Genomic DNA, 19,582 nt, shown 5'->3' on the forward strand with positions numbered 1-19,582 from the left:
GGCCCTCCCCATCTGGCACGGACCCCCACCAACCAGCACCATGGGGAAAGCAAGAGTCCCCCACAGCCCCGGAGGCAGGCTTCCGAAGAAACAGTCTGAGCATCGGTCGGTACACGCCAGAGGAGGACAGAAACCCCGAGGGAGGCTGGTGCAAGGTCCCCCCGCCCCCCCAGAGCGGGACTCACCATTGGTGGTCGTGTTGACATAGTAACGCCGACCCTGAGGAGACAAGTAACTCTGCCAGCCAGGCGGAAGGAGGATGATCTGGCTTTCCTCTCCCGGCGGTGGGGGGACCATTCCAGGTTTCTGTGGAAGAGGAGAGAAAAGGTCACACACCGTGGGCACGGGGGGCTGTCGGGGTCAAGCGCTCACAGGGCCTGCACCTGTGCTTACTCTGGGGCCCCATCACTCTGTACACCCCCGGCTGCAGAACCTGAAGCCAGAGCGCCTCGGGACCCCCGAGGACAGCAGCAGACGAGGCCCGGAGGCCGCCTGTGTGAACCTACCAGAAGTAATTAACGCAAGTCTCAGCAGAGCGCGATGCAAAAGCTTCTCAGACAACGCCGAGAACGGATGGAGGGCAAAGGGGGGCTTTTCTGGTCCTGCGTCCAAATCTCTTTGGGGGAGATCTGGAGAGAACCGGGCTCACAGGCCAAAACGCGACTCCCTTTTTTGCTCACGTGTGCTTACGGTGGTTTAACTCTTTTGACCAGGGGGAGCAGTGTTCTTAAAAATAAAGATTGGAGAGGTGTGCCTGGGTGGCTCAGTCAGTTCAGTGTCTGACTTTGGCTCAGGTCATGATCTCGCGGTTCATGAGTTCGAGCCCCACGTCAGGCTCTGTGCTGACAGCTCAGAGCCCGGAACCTACTTCCGATTCTGTGTCTCCCTCTCTCTCTCTGCCCCTCCCCTGCTTACCCTCTCTGTGTCTCTCTCAAAAATAAATAAACGTTTAAAAAAATTTTTTTTAAATAAATAAGAATAAAAATTAGAGAGGGGAGCCTGCGTGGCTCTGTCGGTTAAGCACCCGACTTCGGCTCAGGTCATGATTTCACAGTTTGTGAGTTCGAGGCCCCGCGTCGGGCTCTGTGCTGACAGCTCGGAGCCTGGAGCCTGCTTCGGATTCTGTGTCTCCCTCTGTGTCTGCCCCTCCTGTGCGCATGCTCTGTCTCTCTCTCTCTCTCTCTCTCTCTCTCTCTCTCTCTCTCTCTCAAAAATAAATAAACATTAAAAAAGAAAAACAAAGCAAGCAGTGCAGACACATGGTTCCTTGGCTCTCCTGCTCCTGTATTTTCTTAAGGCTGCAAACTGCGTACAAGTGCCCTGCACGCCCTCAGCAGGGACCCGGTCAATCCTAGATGCTCCCGGGACCCTGAGTAAACACGGCCTCCCCATGGCCAACTTCCGTCTCCACGGCTTTTAACCCACAGTACGTCTTTGATTCAGTATGGACAGGTGTCCCAGCACCGGGTGCCGGACAGCGGCCAGGCAGCTTCCTCCCCAGCAGGGCATGTCCAGAATCCCAACACCTGATCACGTTTACCTGGACCTCCAGACACCTGCTTTGGCTCCTCCCACATCGGCAGGTGGTCAAAACACACACACAGCAAACAGTCTTATGAGAAGTCCAGTGTGCAGGTGCACACGTGTGTGTGGATAAAATATCCCACATACAGGAGATGTGCATCTTGGCTGAGTGGAGCTGGGAGCATTACAGGAATGAGGAGGTTATGAGGCTTCACGTAAGAGAGGAATATTCTAGAACCCAGGGGGTAAGACGGCAGGCTGCTTCTGTGGAGTCAGGTGTCTTAGAGCATCCAAGAAGGGAAGGCCATATTTGGTGCTTCTCCTAGCAGCCCCGGGGAGGAAATGGGCAATTGTTAAAGGGTATTAAGCAAGGGTCAGAGACGGACACGGCCAGAAATAGGGTACAGAGGAGAGAGGGACCCAGAAGCAAAGGGGAAACGGCCCTCCGGCCTGGGGCTCAATCCTGACTCAGCCCCTGAGCAGCCACATGACTTGGGGAAGTGACTCAGCCAACTGCTTTTATCTGTACATCCACAAAACCGAGGGGGAAGACAGGAGCCCTGCTGCGGAAGGTGCCATGGACGTGAACGATAACACACTCAGCACCTAGGAGAGTCCCTGTCACCAAGATGCCTCGTAGCTGAGGGTTCCCGGCAGGAGGGACGCGTTTAAGAGCCCAGTGAGACCCGGTTTCACGCAGCCTCTGCCCCCTGGATGTGAAGTTCAGGGGCCCACAGTCCAGCCTAGCACTCTACCACGTCTGAAACAATGTCACCATTAACTGTCGCTCCTCCCCAGACCTCTGTGTCCAAGACTGTGCAATTCAAAGGGCAAAGACCCACCCGCTGGGGAGGCTAACGTGTTAAGAGGGTGACGAACACAGAGGCCGGGTGGTGAGCAGACCGCTAGCTCCTTGGGCGGGGGGGGGGGCGGTTGAGGGAGTGAAGGGAACTTCTGACCCTCCATGGCCTACCTGTGACACAGCAAACAACGACACCTGTCCCGTGTCCATGGCTACACGGTGCTTTTCGTCTTCAGAATGACTCTAGGGGCCACCTGGGTGGCTCAATAGGTCAAGTGTCTGAGTTTGGCTCAATGTCATGATCTCGCGGGCCGTGAGTTCCAGCCCTGCATCGGATTCACTCCTGTCAGTGCAGAGCCCGCTCTGGATCCTCTGTCTGCCTCTCTCTGCCCCTCCCCTTCCCTTAAAAATAAATAAACGTTTAAAAAAAAAAAAAAAAAGAATGACTCTAGGGTATTTATCTAACTCTGTGGGATCAGACTAAGCCTTGGCTTCCATTACAGGACACTGATGACCACAGAGGTACCCTGACTGCCTTGAGGTCTCACCCATCTAGGAAACGCAGGATTCTCCCTGCCTGGACCCTACAGAGGACACCTGTCGGGGAGGACCTCTGATTCTGAGCCAGGAAGGGCCAGCTTCAGCCTATTTCCAAAATGGGCCAACATAGCAAAGGGTGTCTGTCTCCTATCCCCCTCCAGCACGGCCATGGCTGCCCACTCTGCCTGTCACCTCCCTGTGCTCTGCCCCCACCCACCGGGGCAGCCACAGTCCCGCTCTCCTGAACCACATCGGGAGTCAAAAGACACGGACGCAACTGGGTACGTACCCAGGAGAATTGAAGATGGCACCCAACGCTTACCGTAAATCCGTATTCACAGCAGCACGGTCTACAACAGCCAGAAGGCAGAAACCACCCAAGGGTCCGTCAACGGATGAGCGGGGGTCAACAAAATGGGGTGCCTCCAAACAAAGAAATACCCGCCATCAAAAGGAACGAGGTGCTGATACACGCTCCAGCACGGAGGAACCCGGAAACCAAGCTACGTGCCGTAAGCTAGAGACACAAAAGGCCGCATACTGCCCGCTTCCATTTATATGAAATGCCCAGAATAGAGAAATCTATAGAAACAGGAGGCAGATTAGCAGTTGCCAGGGGCTCGGGAGGGAAGGGGGGAGGATGGGTACAGGGTTTCTTTTTTGGGGTGATGCAAATGTTCTGGAAGCAGACAGAGGTGATGGTCGCACAATGCTATGGGTGTATAAATACCAGCCATGATACACTTTCTTAGGTGTATTTCACAACTTAAAAAAAAAAACCATTGTCAAGCTGTGGAGGAGGGAGAAGTCGGACTGCCCACCTACAGGCCCTGGTCGAAGAGGCCGGAACCACCCACATTACCTCGTCGCTCATGGCCATGGAGGGACGGGCCTCCTGGGAGAGCCGCCCCACAGCCATCCAGACAGATGCAGTGCAAGGAACTACCCAATAATTATGGTCTCTCTCAAGCTGCTTCTTCTAATTCGTTTCCTTCAAGTTAAATCCTTTCCTTCCTTTTGCTAGTCCTGTGGCTTCTCCCCTTCCCTCCCGGCAGCTCCCTTCCCATGGGAATAGGAACCAGCAGAGGAAGTGACACAGGCCCGGGGGTTGGGGCCCTACCTACAATGAACAAGATCGGAGGTGAAAGCGATTTCCTCCAACTCAGAAATTCTTAACCTGAGGCACAGCACGGCTTTGTGGAAATTATAAAATGCTGCCTCCTCCTCCAGATGGGCCATCCCTCTGAGCGCAAGGCTGGATTGCAGCCTCCCTTTTGTCCCTTTGTTCAGTCAACAACCTGCTCAAATGTATATGGAAAACCATCCTCAGAGAATCTGAAGGAAGCTATGGATCTTCTGCTCCCCTCCCCCGCACCATGGAATCGTTTGTGCATATACCCCCTCACTCTATTTCCTATAGAGTATCAAGAGGCTTCTAGATGACTTTAGAGCCCTAATCTAGCCGGTACTCAAGAAACACAGGAGCTCAGATCCCATTTCCGTCCATCGGTAATGACTTTCATCATGCACCGAATGTTTACAGTGCTCCAAGGACTGGGCCAGATGCTTTATGCCCTTATTTCTAGTTTTTACAATTTAAACTTGCCACTAGGTACAAATTGTTTCCCATTTCAAAATGAGGAATCAGAGACTGAGAGAATTAAAAAACCCATCCAACGCCGCACAGCTGATCAAATGGTTAAAGCAAACTTTAAGACACTAGCTTTGTCCTGGAGACTTCTGTCCAGCTACCTGCCTCCAGGCTACCCTCAGCCCATCTCTCCCCAGCTAGCCACGGGCAGCTGTTTGTTCACCTGGACCACCTGACCCCCCAGCTCCCGTCACGGACACAATTCAGACCCGCTTCTCCTGCCCGTCTCACAGTCTCCAAATGAGCATATGCCTTCCCAGGAGACGCGCAGAAATACCATCACCCCCACCCACGCCGTCACGTTCCCGGCTGTAGGATAACTTCCTTGTTTCCTTATTTAAAATAGTGCAACCAAGGAAACCGTCCTCTTAACGATGGCTACTGGTCCTCCTTGGGGGGGAGAAAAAAAGCAAGCAAGCAAAGTTACCCAGAGACTGAAAACAACCCCCCCCTTCACCCCTGCTACAGCAGCGTTTCTCAAAGCATGCTCCTGGGGACACCCAGTCGGTCCCCTGGGATGCGTGTGAAGGCACAGATTCCGGGGCCCTGATCCCACCGCCAAGGCAACCTGGAGCCTTTCCGCATGCATCCTAGGTGAGTCTGATGCTTACTGAGCTCAGAACAGGCTGGTCTGCAGCTTGAGAGAAAGCACTAGAGAGAAAACATCACTTCTGACATCAAGACTTGGAACATAAAATTTTAATAAGTGCAATTTATAAAAAAAAAAAAAAAAAAAAAAAAGACAGTGCTTAGCTGCATGGCTACTTAGTACAAGAAAGGCTTGGTCCCCTAGCCCAAACCCTTCTTCAAATAAGACTATTTTAAGAAAGATTTGATCTGGTCTCTGCAGCAGCCTCCAGGCAGTGCCAGCCCCCACCCTCAGCCCCCCACAGCCTCCGCCCCTCCTCAAGTTCAGCCTGGGACTCAGTCCCCCCCTCAGGAGGCTTCTGGGAGCACCTGACTCTTACCTTCTTGCAGACGTGAGCAAAGCGACGGTAATGGGTGGTTGTCAATTTGCTCTAGCAGCCAGATCAGACAGTTTTAAGGTCCCCCTGTTCTGCGTCTTCTCACACCCCAAGCCCAGAAGCAATAGGAACTCCAGAGAAAGGCATATCCACGGGGCCCCACACCCCCACTCCCCCCACACCCAGATCTATATATAACATCTCCCAAGTTGTCAGCTTAACGAGCCACTTTCTGGCAGACCCGTTGCCATGGCAATGACTGCTAATGAGCCGGGTGCCGTGATTGGCAGTGCTTGAAGGCTCCCCCACAAAGAACTCTCCAGCAAGTTCTCTCTTCCCAGACACACAGCCAGCCGGGACACCCAGGAGCAGCCAGGCCACGGCCGGGTGTGGCTGGGAGTGGCTGGGAGGCACCGGTCCCCAGGAACCACTTTGTCACTAGTGTGTCCTGAGCCGTCCAGGGCCTGGTGGCAAGGTCAACAGGATGTCCACCAATTAGCAGCAATGACAGGGGCTGCAGCCAAGAAGACCAAGCCCCAGCTGGGCCGGGGAATGGAGAGTCCTGTCTGCTGCAGACCTTTCTGCTGGACACCTGTTGAGGATGGAGAGGCTCCTACGCAAAGCTGGGGACAGCTACGGGAGGAAAGGTGCTCTCCCCCCTGCCCTTGGGTCGCGACAAAGCGTGAAGCAGGGCCACCCGCTCCCACAGTTATGCTGCCAGGGTCTGCACCCGCAACAGGGGGCACCTTTGCAATCTTACGGGTAAAAGTAGTCCTCTCTCCAGCTCTGGTGACCTTTGTATGCAGTCTGAGCGCGACTCACAGAAAAGAGCTGGGGAGGAAGAAAGGGGCCCCTACCAGTGGATCAGTGCATTCCGGACAGTGAAATCCTCGAGAGTAGTTTTATTTATAAGCTGATGGGGAGAAGATGGACCCTGGCAGTGTCTTCCCGTCCTTCTGAAAGGAAGGGATTTGGAGACCTGTCCAGGGAGAGGAGGAGAAGGAGGAGGAGACCATACAACAGTGAGAAACAGACTAAGATTCAGAAAGACACGGCCACGTCCATCTTGTCCCTAGCTTTAGTCTCAGCACCGTGCCCAGAACATTGGATGGAGCGATGGAAACTTGGAATCATAGTTGAAACTGGTTCCAAACAGATCGGAGGAGGCCACTGCACCAACCAAGTAGACAGACTGGGGGGTCTAAGCAATGTGTGTGCCCCACCCGTAACAAACCCCAAACCCCAGCTCTTCCCGGATCCCAGTGAAGCGGCTATTCAACCCTGAGTCCAGGGAGGTGGGAGGACACAAGATACTACAGTTTCTTTCGCTGTAGAGAATAAATGGAGGAACAGTATCCAGAAGCCTCAGAACAGGCATAGTCTTCTAATCATGACCTCATATGGTATCCAGACGGAAAATTCCAGGAAAATGTTTAGCAACCTCAATAGAAGGCAGGAAGATATAGCATCCATAATACAAGAGCCAAAACAACAACAACAACAACAACAACACATGGTAGGAAGTGGACAAACTAATGCAAAGCAAGTCGGGTGGAAAAAGGAAACAAAGGCTATAAAAAGGAGACAGGAAATTAACAAAATGGCAGGGAAATTTACGAGGTAGCGACAGAGGAACATCCACATGGATTGCAACAGAATATGGAATTAATCTCGCACAAAAAGGGAAAAAAAAAAGAGTCAGTTATATACAAAGCCAATGTTAAGAATTTTTCCTGGTATGCAAAGGAAATGGGGAAAAATGAAAACAGAGGGACAGAAGAATAAGCCAAGAGGCAGACTTGTAGAGAGCTAGGTGCTCCTGGAGAAAAGAAACCATACACCATGGTTGATAGGAGGGAAAGGAAAAAACAAAAAATCCCTCAGCTAAAAGAAGACATAGATGTGCATCGGGGAAGGACGGTCCTGCGCTGCTGAAGGCGACATGGATTTTACAAGCCTGATGGCGGACGCGTGGAGGACGATGTATTTTCACAACAAAGATCAGGAGAAAGTCTGACAACGCTTAAGTGGGTGAAGGGTGTCCCCAGTAAAGGAGCATAAACAAAGCTGGTTTCGGGTTCTCTGTAACTGCATTTCAGAAGGTACTTCCTTTTAGGGGCACCTGGGTGGCTCTCAGGTGGTTGAGTGTCCAACTCTGGCTGAGGTTGTGATCTCACAGTTCGTGAGTTTGAGCCCCGCGTCGGGCTCTGTGCCGACAGCTCGGAGCCTGGAGCCTGTTTCGATTCTCTCTGCCCCTCCCCTACTCATGCTCTGTCTGTCTCTCTCTCTCAAAAATAAACATTAAAAATTTTTTTTTTAAAAAGTGAAAAAGAAAAGATCTAGGAGTGGGACAAAATAAAGCGAGGGCACCTAGAGAAACGAAATCAAACCTCTCTTCCCACCCCAACAAGAGAACATCCTGCTTCCTCTTAGTCCCGATGGCGAGGCCATCAGGTAACCTGCCCCATTGGCTCCCATCCTCCGGCATCTGGATCTGCTCTTGACACTTTCCTGGGGAATGACGGGTTTCCAGCCAGAAGGAATGGGACAGAAGGGCAGGACTCGTTGGGGACCACAGACCTTTCTTGGTTCCAGGGGTCGTGAGTCTGACCTCCAGCCACCTTTTGTTGGCCCCATGGGCAACAGGCTTCCACAGGGAGTCCTGAGCTCCAGAATCCATTAAAGAGGACAGAGTGGCATCAGAGCCCTTTGCTGGCTAAGGGAAAACTCAGTGGGAATCCAGGCTTCCCCGAGTCCTGATTTGCACCACACTCAAAGCATCGCCAAGGCCAAAGCCATGCTCGGGAAGCCAGATTGTCTGGCACGATGCCTTCCTTCCTTCTACTCCTTTGTGTGTACCATCTCTCAGGGAACGGGACCCACTCATCAAAGGCCTTGCCAGACCTCTTCATGTGTCTACTCAAACTGCTCTTATAAGAAATCACCTCGGGGCGCTGGGGGGCTCAGTCAGTTAAGCGGCCGACTTCGGTTCAGGTCATGATCTCGCGGTCCGTGAGTTCGAGCCCCGCGTCGGGCTCTGTGCTGACAGCTCAGAGCCTGGAGCCTGTTTCCGATTCTGTGTCTCCCTCTCTCTGACCCTTCCCTGTTCATGCTCTGTCTCTCCCTATCTCAAAAATAAATAAAACGTTAAAAAAAAAATTAAAAAAAAAAAAAAGAAATCACCTCTGGGGACTCCCGGGCGACTCAGTCGGTTGAGCGTCCGACGTCGGCTCAGATCATGATCTCGCGGTTTGTGAGTTCAAGCCCCGCATCAGGCTCTGTACTGTTGACATCGCAGGGCCCACTAAGGATCATCTGTCCCCTTCTCTCTCTGCCCCTTCCCCCCACTCTTTCTCTCTCAAAAATAAACACACATTAAAAAAGCAAAGAAATCACCTTTAACATGGCTTCCTGGAGCCCCTTAAAGGAACTTTCCAAATCGGGCTTTCATCATTTAGATGCGAAGGTCCCCAGGACTCTTCCTCTGGCCTCACTGCTCAGAGTGAATGGATGGGGGGGGGGGGGGGGGAGGGTCATGCTTGCAGCAGTAATGCGCATCTCAGTGGCTGGAATCTCTCACTCACTCCTGCCACACCTCCACCCCCATGAAGCGTTCCTGGATCCTATCTACAAGTGACCGGAGGGTGACTCACTCAGGTTCCCCAGCTCCAGGCCCCGTGGAGTGTCTGTCATACTCACCCTTGCCTGCACGGGCTACCTTCTTCCATCCCATCCCCCCACCCCACCCATCCCTGCCCTCCATCCACAAAGCTGCTAGAGGGAGCCTTACACCTGTGCCACTGGTACCCACTAACAGAGGTAGGTATCAATGCCATAAGAGCCTTCTCCCAGCACCCACAAAGCTGCCAGCCACATGCCTGGAGCCCGCCCCAGGATCCTTTGTGGGGATCCTTTGTGTCTGGATCCTTTCGAAAGACTCGGCGACGGTCCTGGCCGCCCTGAATATCCATCCGTAAGCCCCTCAGTGCCTCCCTGGGCCTGTTTTTCAGGACTGGGCGGGGAGAGGACACAGAACAATACACTCTATTTTCTGATCCTAAAAAGGAACAGAGTGATCTGGTTAACCAGGAATTTTGATTAACACAATTACAATCTAGTCTGTGCAAGAATACAGGAAGTCAGCCCTCACGGGAAAGCTTGCTAAGCTGGAAAACACGGGGTCCCCAGTGGGGCAAGTCTGCGAACGATCCTGCAAAACTCCAAGGCTGAGTCAGGCGGCCCCTCCTGTGTCAGAAGCCAAGTCATGGCCCTCAAGTGCCTGGGGTCAAGCAGTGGAGGGCAGGAAGGAATCCATCATGTAGGAAGTGACTTCTATTCGGGTCTTACGCACATTCCTGTGTGAGCCCTTCCTTGACTGATACCGGAGAAAGACATTTCCGTGACCGTTGCACCTGCCGTCCGGATACAAGACAGAGGGGCCGAGGTACAGGGTTCTGGAGGAGACGGTGCAAGGAACGAGGAACCCTGGATGTCAGCCAACACCTCCTTTCTGAGAGGGCTCGTGCTTTTTTGCTGGTGGCCATCCGTCCAGCAACACTGCACAGCATGACAGGGACCCAAGAGACACCCACTCGTCACCATCTCTCAGAACCATCTCCGCACTGACCAAACAACACCATGGGGCCCCCGGGCGGCTCAGCCAGTGGAGCGTCCGACTCTCGGTTTCGGCTCAGGTCTTGGTCCCATGGTTCATGAGCTCGAGCCCTGCATTGGTCCCATGGTTCATCTCGCAGTTGGTGGGTTCAAGCCCCGCGTCAGGCTCTGTGCTGACAGGTCAGAGCCTGGAGCCTGCTTCGGATTCTGTGTCTCCCTCTCTCTCTACCCTTCCCCTGCTCACACTCTGTCTCTCTCTCAAAAATAAAAAATAAAAGGAACAATTCCAAGATAAGACGAGAAGCTGTACCCTGGAGCCTGGAGGGGCTTGGGAAACCCCAAAGAAAGCCCGTTAACTTCTGCCCCACTTCTAAGATCGATCTGTCTGGCCCTGATGTCTCAAAGCTAGAAAGGGCGAGCGAGGCAGCATGATCCCGGCAGACTGTTCCAACTTCTGGCCCCTAAGCAGGAAAACCTGAATGATTCTGCTCACCAGCTTGTAACGAACAAGGCCATTTTATTCCAACTCTCCACTTCGAGGGATGCTGCCTCCGTTCCTCCTACCCCCTCTCTGGCAGATAAAAACAGCACAGGCCATTCTGATGTCCTACCTCCAACCTCTGGACTTACAGAAAGCCTCGGCTTCTAGAGAGCACGCAGGCCTGGGCTAAGGAGACCATGTTCCCAGACAGCGAGTTGTAATTTACACAGTTCCCTTTGCCTCTCTGGGCCCCCGTTTCCTCATGTGTTAAAACCGGCCCTCCAACACCAGGGTCCTATGACCCGAGGAACACATTTCGTAACGGGGCCCAAAACCACCGCAAGGGAAATTTCAAGGCATTTAAATGACCAGCGCGAGCTTGCAAAAGGGTCAGGCACATACCCAAGAGAGGACAGAGACCTCCCAACAAGATGAAATATTACCTTCCTCCCACACCCCCCCCTGGCATGTTTCCCCAAAACGTTTTTTGGTCCAGAGAAGGAAAGTTTGCTCAACCAAACCCTACTCGGAACTCGGGGGGAAAAGATGTGCTATCTAAGATGCCACTAAAGTGATTTTACAAAAATCGGAAATCACGAGCATGTATGCCCCGGGGGCGCCTGGGTGGTTCCGTCGGTTAAGCATCCGACTTCGGCTCAGGTCATGATCTCGCGGTTCGTGGGTTTGAGACCCACATCAGGCTCTGTGCTGACACCATGGAGCCTGTTTGGAATCCTCTCTCTCTCCCTGTCTCTGCCCCTCCCCGACTTGTACTTTCTCTCTCTCTCTCAAAAAATAAACTTTTAAAAAAATGTTTCAAAAAAAAAAAAAAAAAAAGGAAAGAAAATTTATGCCCAAACCAGGACACTAACTTGTATTAAACCCATACGGGAACCTCAAACCCATACGGGAGGGCTGAACTCATTCTTCTCTTCCCCTTTATTCCAAGTCACTGTCTGGGCCTCTTTAGGGCTGATCATGTCCCTATGAAGTAGGTGGGCTGGGGTTTAGCAATCCTCTTAGTTGCAAAGGATCTCAAAAGTTACCCTAGATTTTCCACACTGGTTAACACCAGTAACGATATCCATTATCCTGCCCTGGGAGATGCTTCCGCAGGATATTTTGACGATCATTCACCAGCAGTGCAGCTCCCGGTAGGGAGAGGACCCCTGGCCAACACTCGATATTGGGGGGTGGGGGGTGGGGATGGCAGGGTGGGGAGAAAAGGAAATACTACTGAATCCCCCTCCCCTGCCTTCCTTTAGTATTAGGGCACAAAAACCCCAGGGGCCTCACGCCATTGTTTCTAGCACGTTCTCAAGTCCTTCTGCCCCTGCAGGAAACCCCGTACCCACATTTACCAAGCATTCTGTTGCCTTCAGAATGGACTTCAGAAGTTCAGAAGAGAGGAAAGGAGCTGAAAGCCGCTGGCTCAGGGAGTCACAGGCTCGATACCTCACGCAAAGCAGCCTGCCCCCCAGAAAGGGGATCCAAGGGCAGGGGCCACCGCCGTAGCCCCCAGATGCTCAGGGACACAAGCCGGCTTCCGCGGGGAGTCGGTGCCACCATAAAGAATGGCAGGCTAGGGCCGCCTGGGTGGCTCAGTCGGTTGAGCGTCCGACTTCGGCTGGGGTCATGATCTCAAGGCTCGTGAGTTCGAGCCCCGCGTCGGGCTCTGTGCTGACATCTCAGAGCCTGGAGCCTACTTCGGATTCTGTGTCTCCCTCCCTCTCTTCCCCTCCTCCCCAACTCTGTGTCTCTCTCTCTCTCAAAAATAAACATTTTTTAAAAAATGGCAGGCTGGAACCCACTGGGGCACAAAGGTGGGGGTCTGACGGCCCACCTGTGGCTGCGATCCAGCTGGTCCCGCTTGGCGGCCGCCAGGTGTAGGTTCACGGGCACCAAAACTCCAGGGGCAGCACGTGTGGTCACCAAGGAGGTTCATCTCAGCCACCGTGTGGCACAGCGCTCCAAGTGGCTCCACTCAAAGACCTGTGACCGCGGGCTGGCTCCCAGAGAGTCCTGGCTGGTTCTGAACCACAGGCACTGGAGGCAGAGGAAGGCTAACAGAGGCGGCAACGGTCTCCACGGGTCAGCAAGGGGCACCCTTGCAACAACCCAGCTCAGCCGACCTTTCTGAACTCTGCTACGGGTCCCAGATAGATGGCGACAGCCGAGGACATCGCTGTCCAAGGCTGGGACCCACCCCCCCCCCCCCCCCACCGACCCCGCACCGCTCTGTAGCTCCGTGCGGAGAATGTGAGAGGTGCACAGGGAGGCCCGAGTGCCTGGCCGCGGCCGCTGCCTTGCTGTGAGATCTTGAGCAAGCAATTCCTCTCTGCCGGGAGGCCTCAATTTCCTCATCTCGAAAATACAGAAGTTGGACCAGATGGTCTCCAAGGGTTTCTCAGGTTTCCCTTTCTTTCCTTCCTCTCTTTATGTATCCTAATACTCAATGATTCTGGATGTTGGTCTTAATCTGTCTGCTTTAAGGACGCACAGCTTTTGCAAGAGGGAAAAAAAGTCACATTCAAGCACAGACGCAGGTTCAGGGGCACGAGAGCGGCCCCAGCACGCTGCCTGGGCCCCCAACACCTGCGATTCTGCCTCACGACCTCAGAGCACCGTGAATTCTGGTGAGTTCTTCCGTCCTGATGGGCCTGTCGGCCCCTTCCCAGTCACTCCAAGAATCACACACGATTGAGTTCTACGTGCTCAGCGACCAGATTCCTGACATCCTGGACTTTCCCCAGAAGCTGGGATTCACCCCGCATCCAGCTCAGGCTTGTTCTGAGCCGGTAGCAGATAGCTGCTCCCCACACACGCCGGGACTCGAACAGTCCACCTCAGCCCGGGCACCCCAGGCTTCAGTCCCTGCCCGAGAGCCTACCTGAGCTCTCCCCGTGCTCCCTGGAGGTCCCTTAGGGTACACCTTCTTTGCTGATCCCTTCTTCCCCAGGAACATCCCTGCCATGGCCTGCGGCCAGGGCCGGACCCCCAGAACCCCCAATGCTCCCCAACATTCCATCAGAAGGTGACTGGTAAGTCTGCATTCTTTACAAACATCATCCCCAAAGTGGGGCCCCTGCACCAGGAGCACAGCTGTCCTCTGGAAGCTGGCCAGAAATGCAGAGTCCCAGGCTCCACCCCAGCACCAGACTCTGTATTTTAAAGGTCCCTGGGCAATGCGGATGCACTTTAACCTTTGAGAAGCCCAGCTGTGAACTTCCCAGGTGCCCCTGGATGACAAGTCCCATCTCCCTCTTCCTGGAACAGGTTCAGGCCTCCATCAGAAGCCACACCAACATTCCAGATGCCGTCTGACCCTGTCAGCAGGAGAGAATATCCTGGAAGAAGGCTCTGTGCAGAAACAGATTAGCCTTCCCCTACCAACTGGACGCCCCCCCTCCCCCAAGCTGTACCCAAAGCCTCCAGAGAGTGGCCACTAGAGTCTTGGCTGATGTGAAGTCCGTCTTCCCAAGAAAGGCAGGTGTCTGACTTCCAGAGGCAGGAAGGTTGGTGCAATAAGGCTATTCCACTGTTGCATCTCAGGAGAGCATCCGTGCATGACCCTAAGCACGGCCACCACTGCCACCTCCAGCAAACGGGACAGAAAGCGCCCAGCCCAGCCTGGAACCACAGCACAGACGCCAGGTTCCCCGGGCCGATCCTCGATGACCTTGGCGGGAGCTTTCCCCTTAGAGCGTCCCACCTAGAACGTGGCCATGGGTACGTGGTGGGTGGGTGGGCAGGCAGGGAAGAGCGAAGCTTCACATTTGGGAGAAGCAAGGGAGGCAAGATGTGGACTCCAGTCCCCACAGTCCATGCCACCGCGGGGTCACACGCCTCAACCACACCGCTCGCCAGGTAACCAGGGAGCTGACTCCCTCTCTCTCCGTGAACAGTCCCTTGGGCACCTTCCTCCTCCTCCCTTCCCCATCTCGCACGCACCAGGGCCCTGGCTTCTCCTCCCCCTGCTCCTGCCTTGGGCCCGTCACAGGTCCCCGCACGGCCCCGAGCACACGGGGCCCCCAGGCCTTCTAAGCTCTACCGTCAGAGCCCCCACTCCGAGGTTCTCAGAACCGCTTTTTAAAGATATCAAAGTTATTTCAGAAACACTCAGAAAAGGCTGAGGTCACACCTGCGGGCGAGCCGAATTGATCCTTACCATCAGAGAAGAGCGAATCTTCCCGGAGGGGCTGCTAGCTCAGAGGAGAGTCCTGGGTCCCATGCGAGGTCCCCAGACGCGAGGCCAGGCCCCTGCCAGCTTCCTCCCCATGGTACCCTCTGCAGGAACTAAGACTGATGCAAGTGGCCTCCCCGGGGTCACTGCTCAGGGCACCCCGGAGGGCGTGCCTGTGGCTGTGCGCTCTGCTCTTTTTTCACAAAGAACACACGACATCACACAGTTCCTTCCAAATCTGCTCCAGGTCCGGCAAGGAAATCAAGGGCGCATTCTGGACTTTCCAGTTGCAAAGTTTCTGGAGGCTTCCCCCTCCCCCCCCCGCCCCCCCCACTCTCTTTTCCCCTTTCTCAGCTAAAAAAAAAGTTGGCCAAGGTCACGACATACAATGGCCAAGCTTGTGTCACTGACCAGATGCCTCCCACCCCCCTAGGCCCGTAGACAAGACCTCCTTTGTCCACTGGATTTTGGGCAGGACTCCCTGGGCCTGCCCAAGCCCTGCTGGGGAATGTTCCGCCAACTTCTTCCCAACCCTAAGTCACGGCTCTGGCCTCGGCCCCAAGCCCCAGCTGTGTGAGTGAACCCAAGGCCAGATAAAAACCAATATAACAAGAATGGAGAACGCTCCCCCAAAGGACCATTGTGTCAGACCCTTCCAGGGCTGAAAAGCCAGTGTCCCCAAGACGAGGGTCCCCTGCCTTCGCTCTGTCCTCACAGTCTCCAAACCTGGACAGACAGCAAGTGACAAAGAGGGGCAATGCCATGCATCTCAGAGGAAAGGGGCTCTAGGATCACAGAATCGTTAGCTACGAGGGAAGGAAAGATTGGACCCTGAGCGCAATATGGCGCCCACCAACTAAATGAGTTCAGGCCAGAGACTTGGATCCTGGGTAGATCTATCAAATCACTCCATTCAGACAGCTTTTAGGAGCAGCTGAAGGTTTAGCACTTAAAATCCACGCATTCCTTTTTTTTTTTTTTTTCTTGTTGTTATTGTCAAAGTTTATTTACTTATTTTGAGAGAGAGAGAGAGAGAGAGAGAGAGAGAGCGATCACACTCGAGTGGGGGAGGAGCAGAGACAGAGAGAGAGGATCCAAAGCAGGCTCCATGCGGTCAGTGCAGAGCCCGATGTGGGGCTCGAACCCACGAACTATGAGATCATGACCTGAGCTGAAACCAAGAGTCAGAGGCTTAACCGACTGAGCCACCTGGCGCCCCTGAAATCCACACATTTCTGTGTCTGCTTTAAATGTAAACCTTTGTGATTTTAGGAAAGGAGTCTTTATATCGGAGTAAATATGGTTTTCCAGAGGGACCAAGAGGGCTCAAGGTCTGGATGGTCTCCTATAAAATAGCATTCTCTCAAACATTTGGTGTATTTCTGATGAGATTTCAATGCCAACTCCTCGGTCAGGGGGCAGGAGAAGAAATCAGAATGCTTACCTACGGAGAGAGTCAGGGGAGCCCTTGTGGGTTCACACCTATTCTCTGTGATGCCCAGGGCGTCAGATTTCTTCAAGCGTAAGGGGGAAATGATTACAGAGTTTTTCTCAAAAGGTCGTTGGGAGGGTTCAGGGGGGCAATCCACGTAAACACGGAGCACACAGCAAACAGGATCAAGATACCCGATAAAAGCCCACTGCTGTTTTTGTTACTATGGGCAGTGGCTGAAAAAGCAGGAGCTGAGGTTTCCCCGGACCCACAAGACGTTTACAGTGAATGAAACCAAAGACCAAACAACCCAATTAAAAAACAAAAACAAAACGGGCAAAGGGCATTTCCCCAAAGAGGACAGACAAACAGCACTAAGGGCACGTGAGAAGGTGCCGCATCACTAATCCCCGGGGAAGTGCCAACAAAACCCACAACCAGGGATCGCCTCACACCCATCAGGATGGCTACTATAAACCAACAAATAAAAACAGGAAGGTCAGAAAAGAACAGGCAGGTGGAAAAATCCTTGCTGGAGGGAACGTAAAATGACACAGACATAATGGGACAGAGTCAAGCAACTCCTCAAAGAGCGAAACACAGAATTACCCTAAGACCCAGCAACTCCACACCCAGGTATACACCCCAGAGAGCGGGAAAGCAGGGATCCCGATACCTGCACACCCCGCTGTACCGCGGCACCGTTCGTAACAGCCCCAAACATGGAAACAACGCAAGTGTCCATTCATGGATGAATGGGTAACCCAAACGTGGTGTGTATGGACTGAAGGCCGACAAGAAGACAAGGCCCGGGTATCTGTAAGCAGGGCTCACTGTGGTCCGTCTGGTGTTCGATCTTGGGGAAACTGAGGCAGCATGGCCAGCATCTTAATGTCAACCACTGGCTTCTCTGCTCAGGGGTGTGCACACTCAGAGCCCCCCTCTCCCCCAAGGGCCAATGGCAACGTGCCTCTCCCCGGACACATCAACTCCTTCCTTTCTGCGACTGTGTTCCACCTTTCTGGACTTCTCCCCCCCACCACACCCCCAGACACAGAGCTCCCCCCTTCCTTCTCAAAGCCCCGGGTGTCTGCTCCAGGGCCCAACATCTCCTCTCCGCTTGTCAGGCTCTAATCCGCTGCAGGGATGATAATGAGTTCTCTTGAGTACTTGCTCTGGGCCAGACGTCGTCCTAAGTGCTTCGAGTGCCCTGTGTCCTACAACCGGTCCAACAAATCAAGAGGAAATTTCCAGTATCGTCCCCAGTTAACAGAGGAGAAAACAGAGGCCCCTGGGATGGGCCAGGAAGGGTGGGTAGGAGACTGAGCTAAGGGGATGATACTCCAGGCCACGTGGCCACAGGAGCGAAGGCCCACAGAGAAAGCAGTGTGGGCGGGCTTGAGGATTCACGGCCATGGAAGGCGCAAGAAGGAGAAGTTATGGACGGAGTCCAGTTGTGGGAGGCCATGAGGGCACCAAGACTAGGGATTCAGACTCCCTCGTATAAACCAGAAAACACGGACGCATCTTGAGTAAGGGAAACACCACCAATATTGTGCTTTGGAGAACACCACCAGGGTGTAAAAAGATCAAATGTCAGGGAGAGACTGGAGGCAGAAAAGGGGTTATGGGATCCCTCCCCTCCTTTCTGTCTCTCTTAAATGGCAGGCTTAAGTCTACCTTCGTAAACCAAGAAGTAAAGAGTCCTCCAAGGGCTGAGGGCCTCTCCCCTCTGTGATGTGAGAGGGGAGAGGCAGCTCCTGGTGGCGACCACACCCTGACCTTGGAGGTCAGCCCCCTGCCGTCAGAATGCAGGGATAGAAGCCTGTCTCCTCTCTGCTCCTGGAAACGGGCTCCCAGCCACGCAGGAGAAGGTTAACATCAAAAACTTCATCTGCACCCAGACAGCCGAGACCCTCCTCTTCGTTCCTTCAGGTTTGGCGGAATTCAAATACGCGCGCACACTCTCGCAGCCCGAAACTTTTTGGTTTTATAGCAGCCAAGAGGGGGCAGTTTTAAGGTTCTTCAGCCCTGCCACCTCTCTGACACTGCATCATACACGTGAATAGGATACGATCACAGACAATAACGCACCCCAATAGACAACACGCAGAAATTGCCATCGCCGCTCCCGGGATGGCCTCCAGCCAATGGCGAGGGGCCTTTCTGGGCCACGATAAAACAGGCTAATCTGCTCTGACCTGAGCTAAGCAGAGACCAATCAGAGCCCTGCAGATGTTTTCTTCTGTAAGGGTTCGCCGAAACAGATACCTCGGGGAGCGTAAGACTCATGAATATCTTCTCACGGGTTTACTGTTTGTGGTTATCCTAGCGTCTCCAACCAGAGGCCCCTCGAGTTTGGCTTTATCGATGGTCTTCTATCATTGTCACTTATAAAAAGCACACAACATTCTTCCCCTTCTGGTCTCTGCAAATGGGTAGGTTTCTACATGAGAAGCCGTAAGAGATGGTGGGGAAACCCATGATCCCCAAACATAAAGACCGACAATCATTTCCACCGAGCTCCATTTCCCCGAGTTTCACGGAGTCAGAGGCAGCCAACCTCCTGGTTATTGTTCTTTGTTTCAGCCGAGTTGAAGACTGTCAACCAACACAGGCCACGTGCGTGCGCTGTGGTCCCCCACCCTCTGCAGCACACATCTCGTCGTCTTATAAATGATAACGGATACGGGAGACTGGCTACGGCCACGATTCACTTTCTGTAAACGCTCCGTAGCCATGACGGGGGAAATCCTTCGCCAGACTGCGCGGTCTCTGGGGTGCGGGGTCTCGAAGACGCTCCCACGCCGACAGGCAGCCCCCCTCGGCCACAGGATCAATCGGGCAATCTTTGCCCCGCTGCTGTTGTGGAAGATGAGGGCAGGTGTAACACAAAGGGACTTGGCTTGTGCAACGTGGGAGATACGGCACAGACATACACGACTGAAAAACAGAAATAACTACACAAGGGAGTCTATCAGAAGTGCCAAACAAGAAGCCAGCAGACAATAAGAGCTTTCAGAATCCAGAGGAGGGAGGGACCATTTTCGGCTGGGACGGTCAGAGAAGGCTTCTCAGAAGACACAGAAGTTTCCTGACAGCAGGGATGAAAAGGAAGGGCTTGACCAGAACAGAAGGACGTTAAGTGAGAAGTAGAATCGGCCTTGGGAACTGGGCGGACGTGGGGGATGTGGGAGGAAGTAAAAGTCAGTTCTGAAGGGGATGAGAGAAGCTGGAACCGGTCCCCAGGGAGACCCATCCGGCCACGGTAGAAGCCACTTTGGGGATATGGGTAGAGTTCACTGCCTACACACTCCAGTTCCAAGAGCTTGATCGGGGCACAACTGGGCTGAGTCTGGCCCTTGACACGCGGAGCTGTGCTATCTGCCC

The 19,582-nt window shown here is 53.6% G+C and overlaps 1 protein-coding gene and 1 long non-coding RNA gene across 9 annotated transcripts in view; one reads left to right on the plus strand and one right to left on the minus strand.

Annotated features, from left to right (window-relative positions):
* The window catches only part of GAS7 (growth arrest specific 7), a 217,687-nt gene that overhangs the window by 87,829 nt on the left and 110,276 nt on the right, over positions 1-19,582 (minus strand). For 6 of the 8 annotated variants that reach the window (XM_045487364.1, XM_045487370.1, XM_045487371.1 and 3 more), the window contains exon 2: positions 186-306. In XM_045487364.1, the coding sequence (XP_045343320.1) occupies positions 186-306 (121 nt within the window). Of the gene's footprint in view, positions 1-185; positions 307-12,420; positions 12,725-14,745; positions 14,872-19,582 lie in introns of those variants that run through there. The other 2 variants (XM_045487367.1, XM_045487366.1) reach the window with 2 other exon arrangements.
* LOC123603006 lies at positions 201-7,674 on the plus strand. The gene is made up of 3 exons (XR_006714675.1): positions 201-308; positions 1,629-1,635; positions 5,496-7,674. It is a non-coding gene; the product is annotated as an uncharacterized LOC123603006 (long non-coding RNA).

This window comes from Leopardus geoffroyi, chromosome E1 (genome assembly GCF_018350155.1).
Source record: "Leopardus geoffroyi isolate Oge1 chromosome E1, O.geoffroyi_Oge1_pat1.0, whole genome shotgun sequence".
Classification (NCBI taxonomy): Eukaryota; Metazoa; Chordata; class Mammalia; order Carnivora; family Felidae; genus Leopardus; species Leopardus geoffroyi.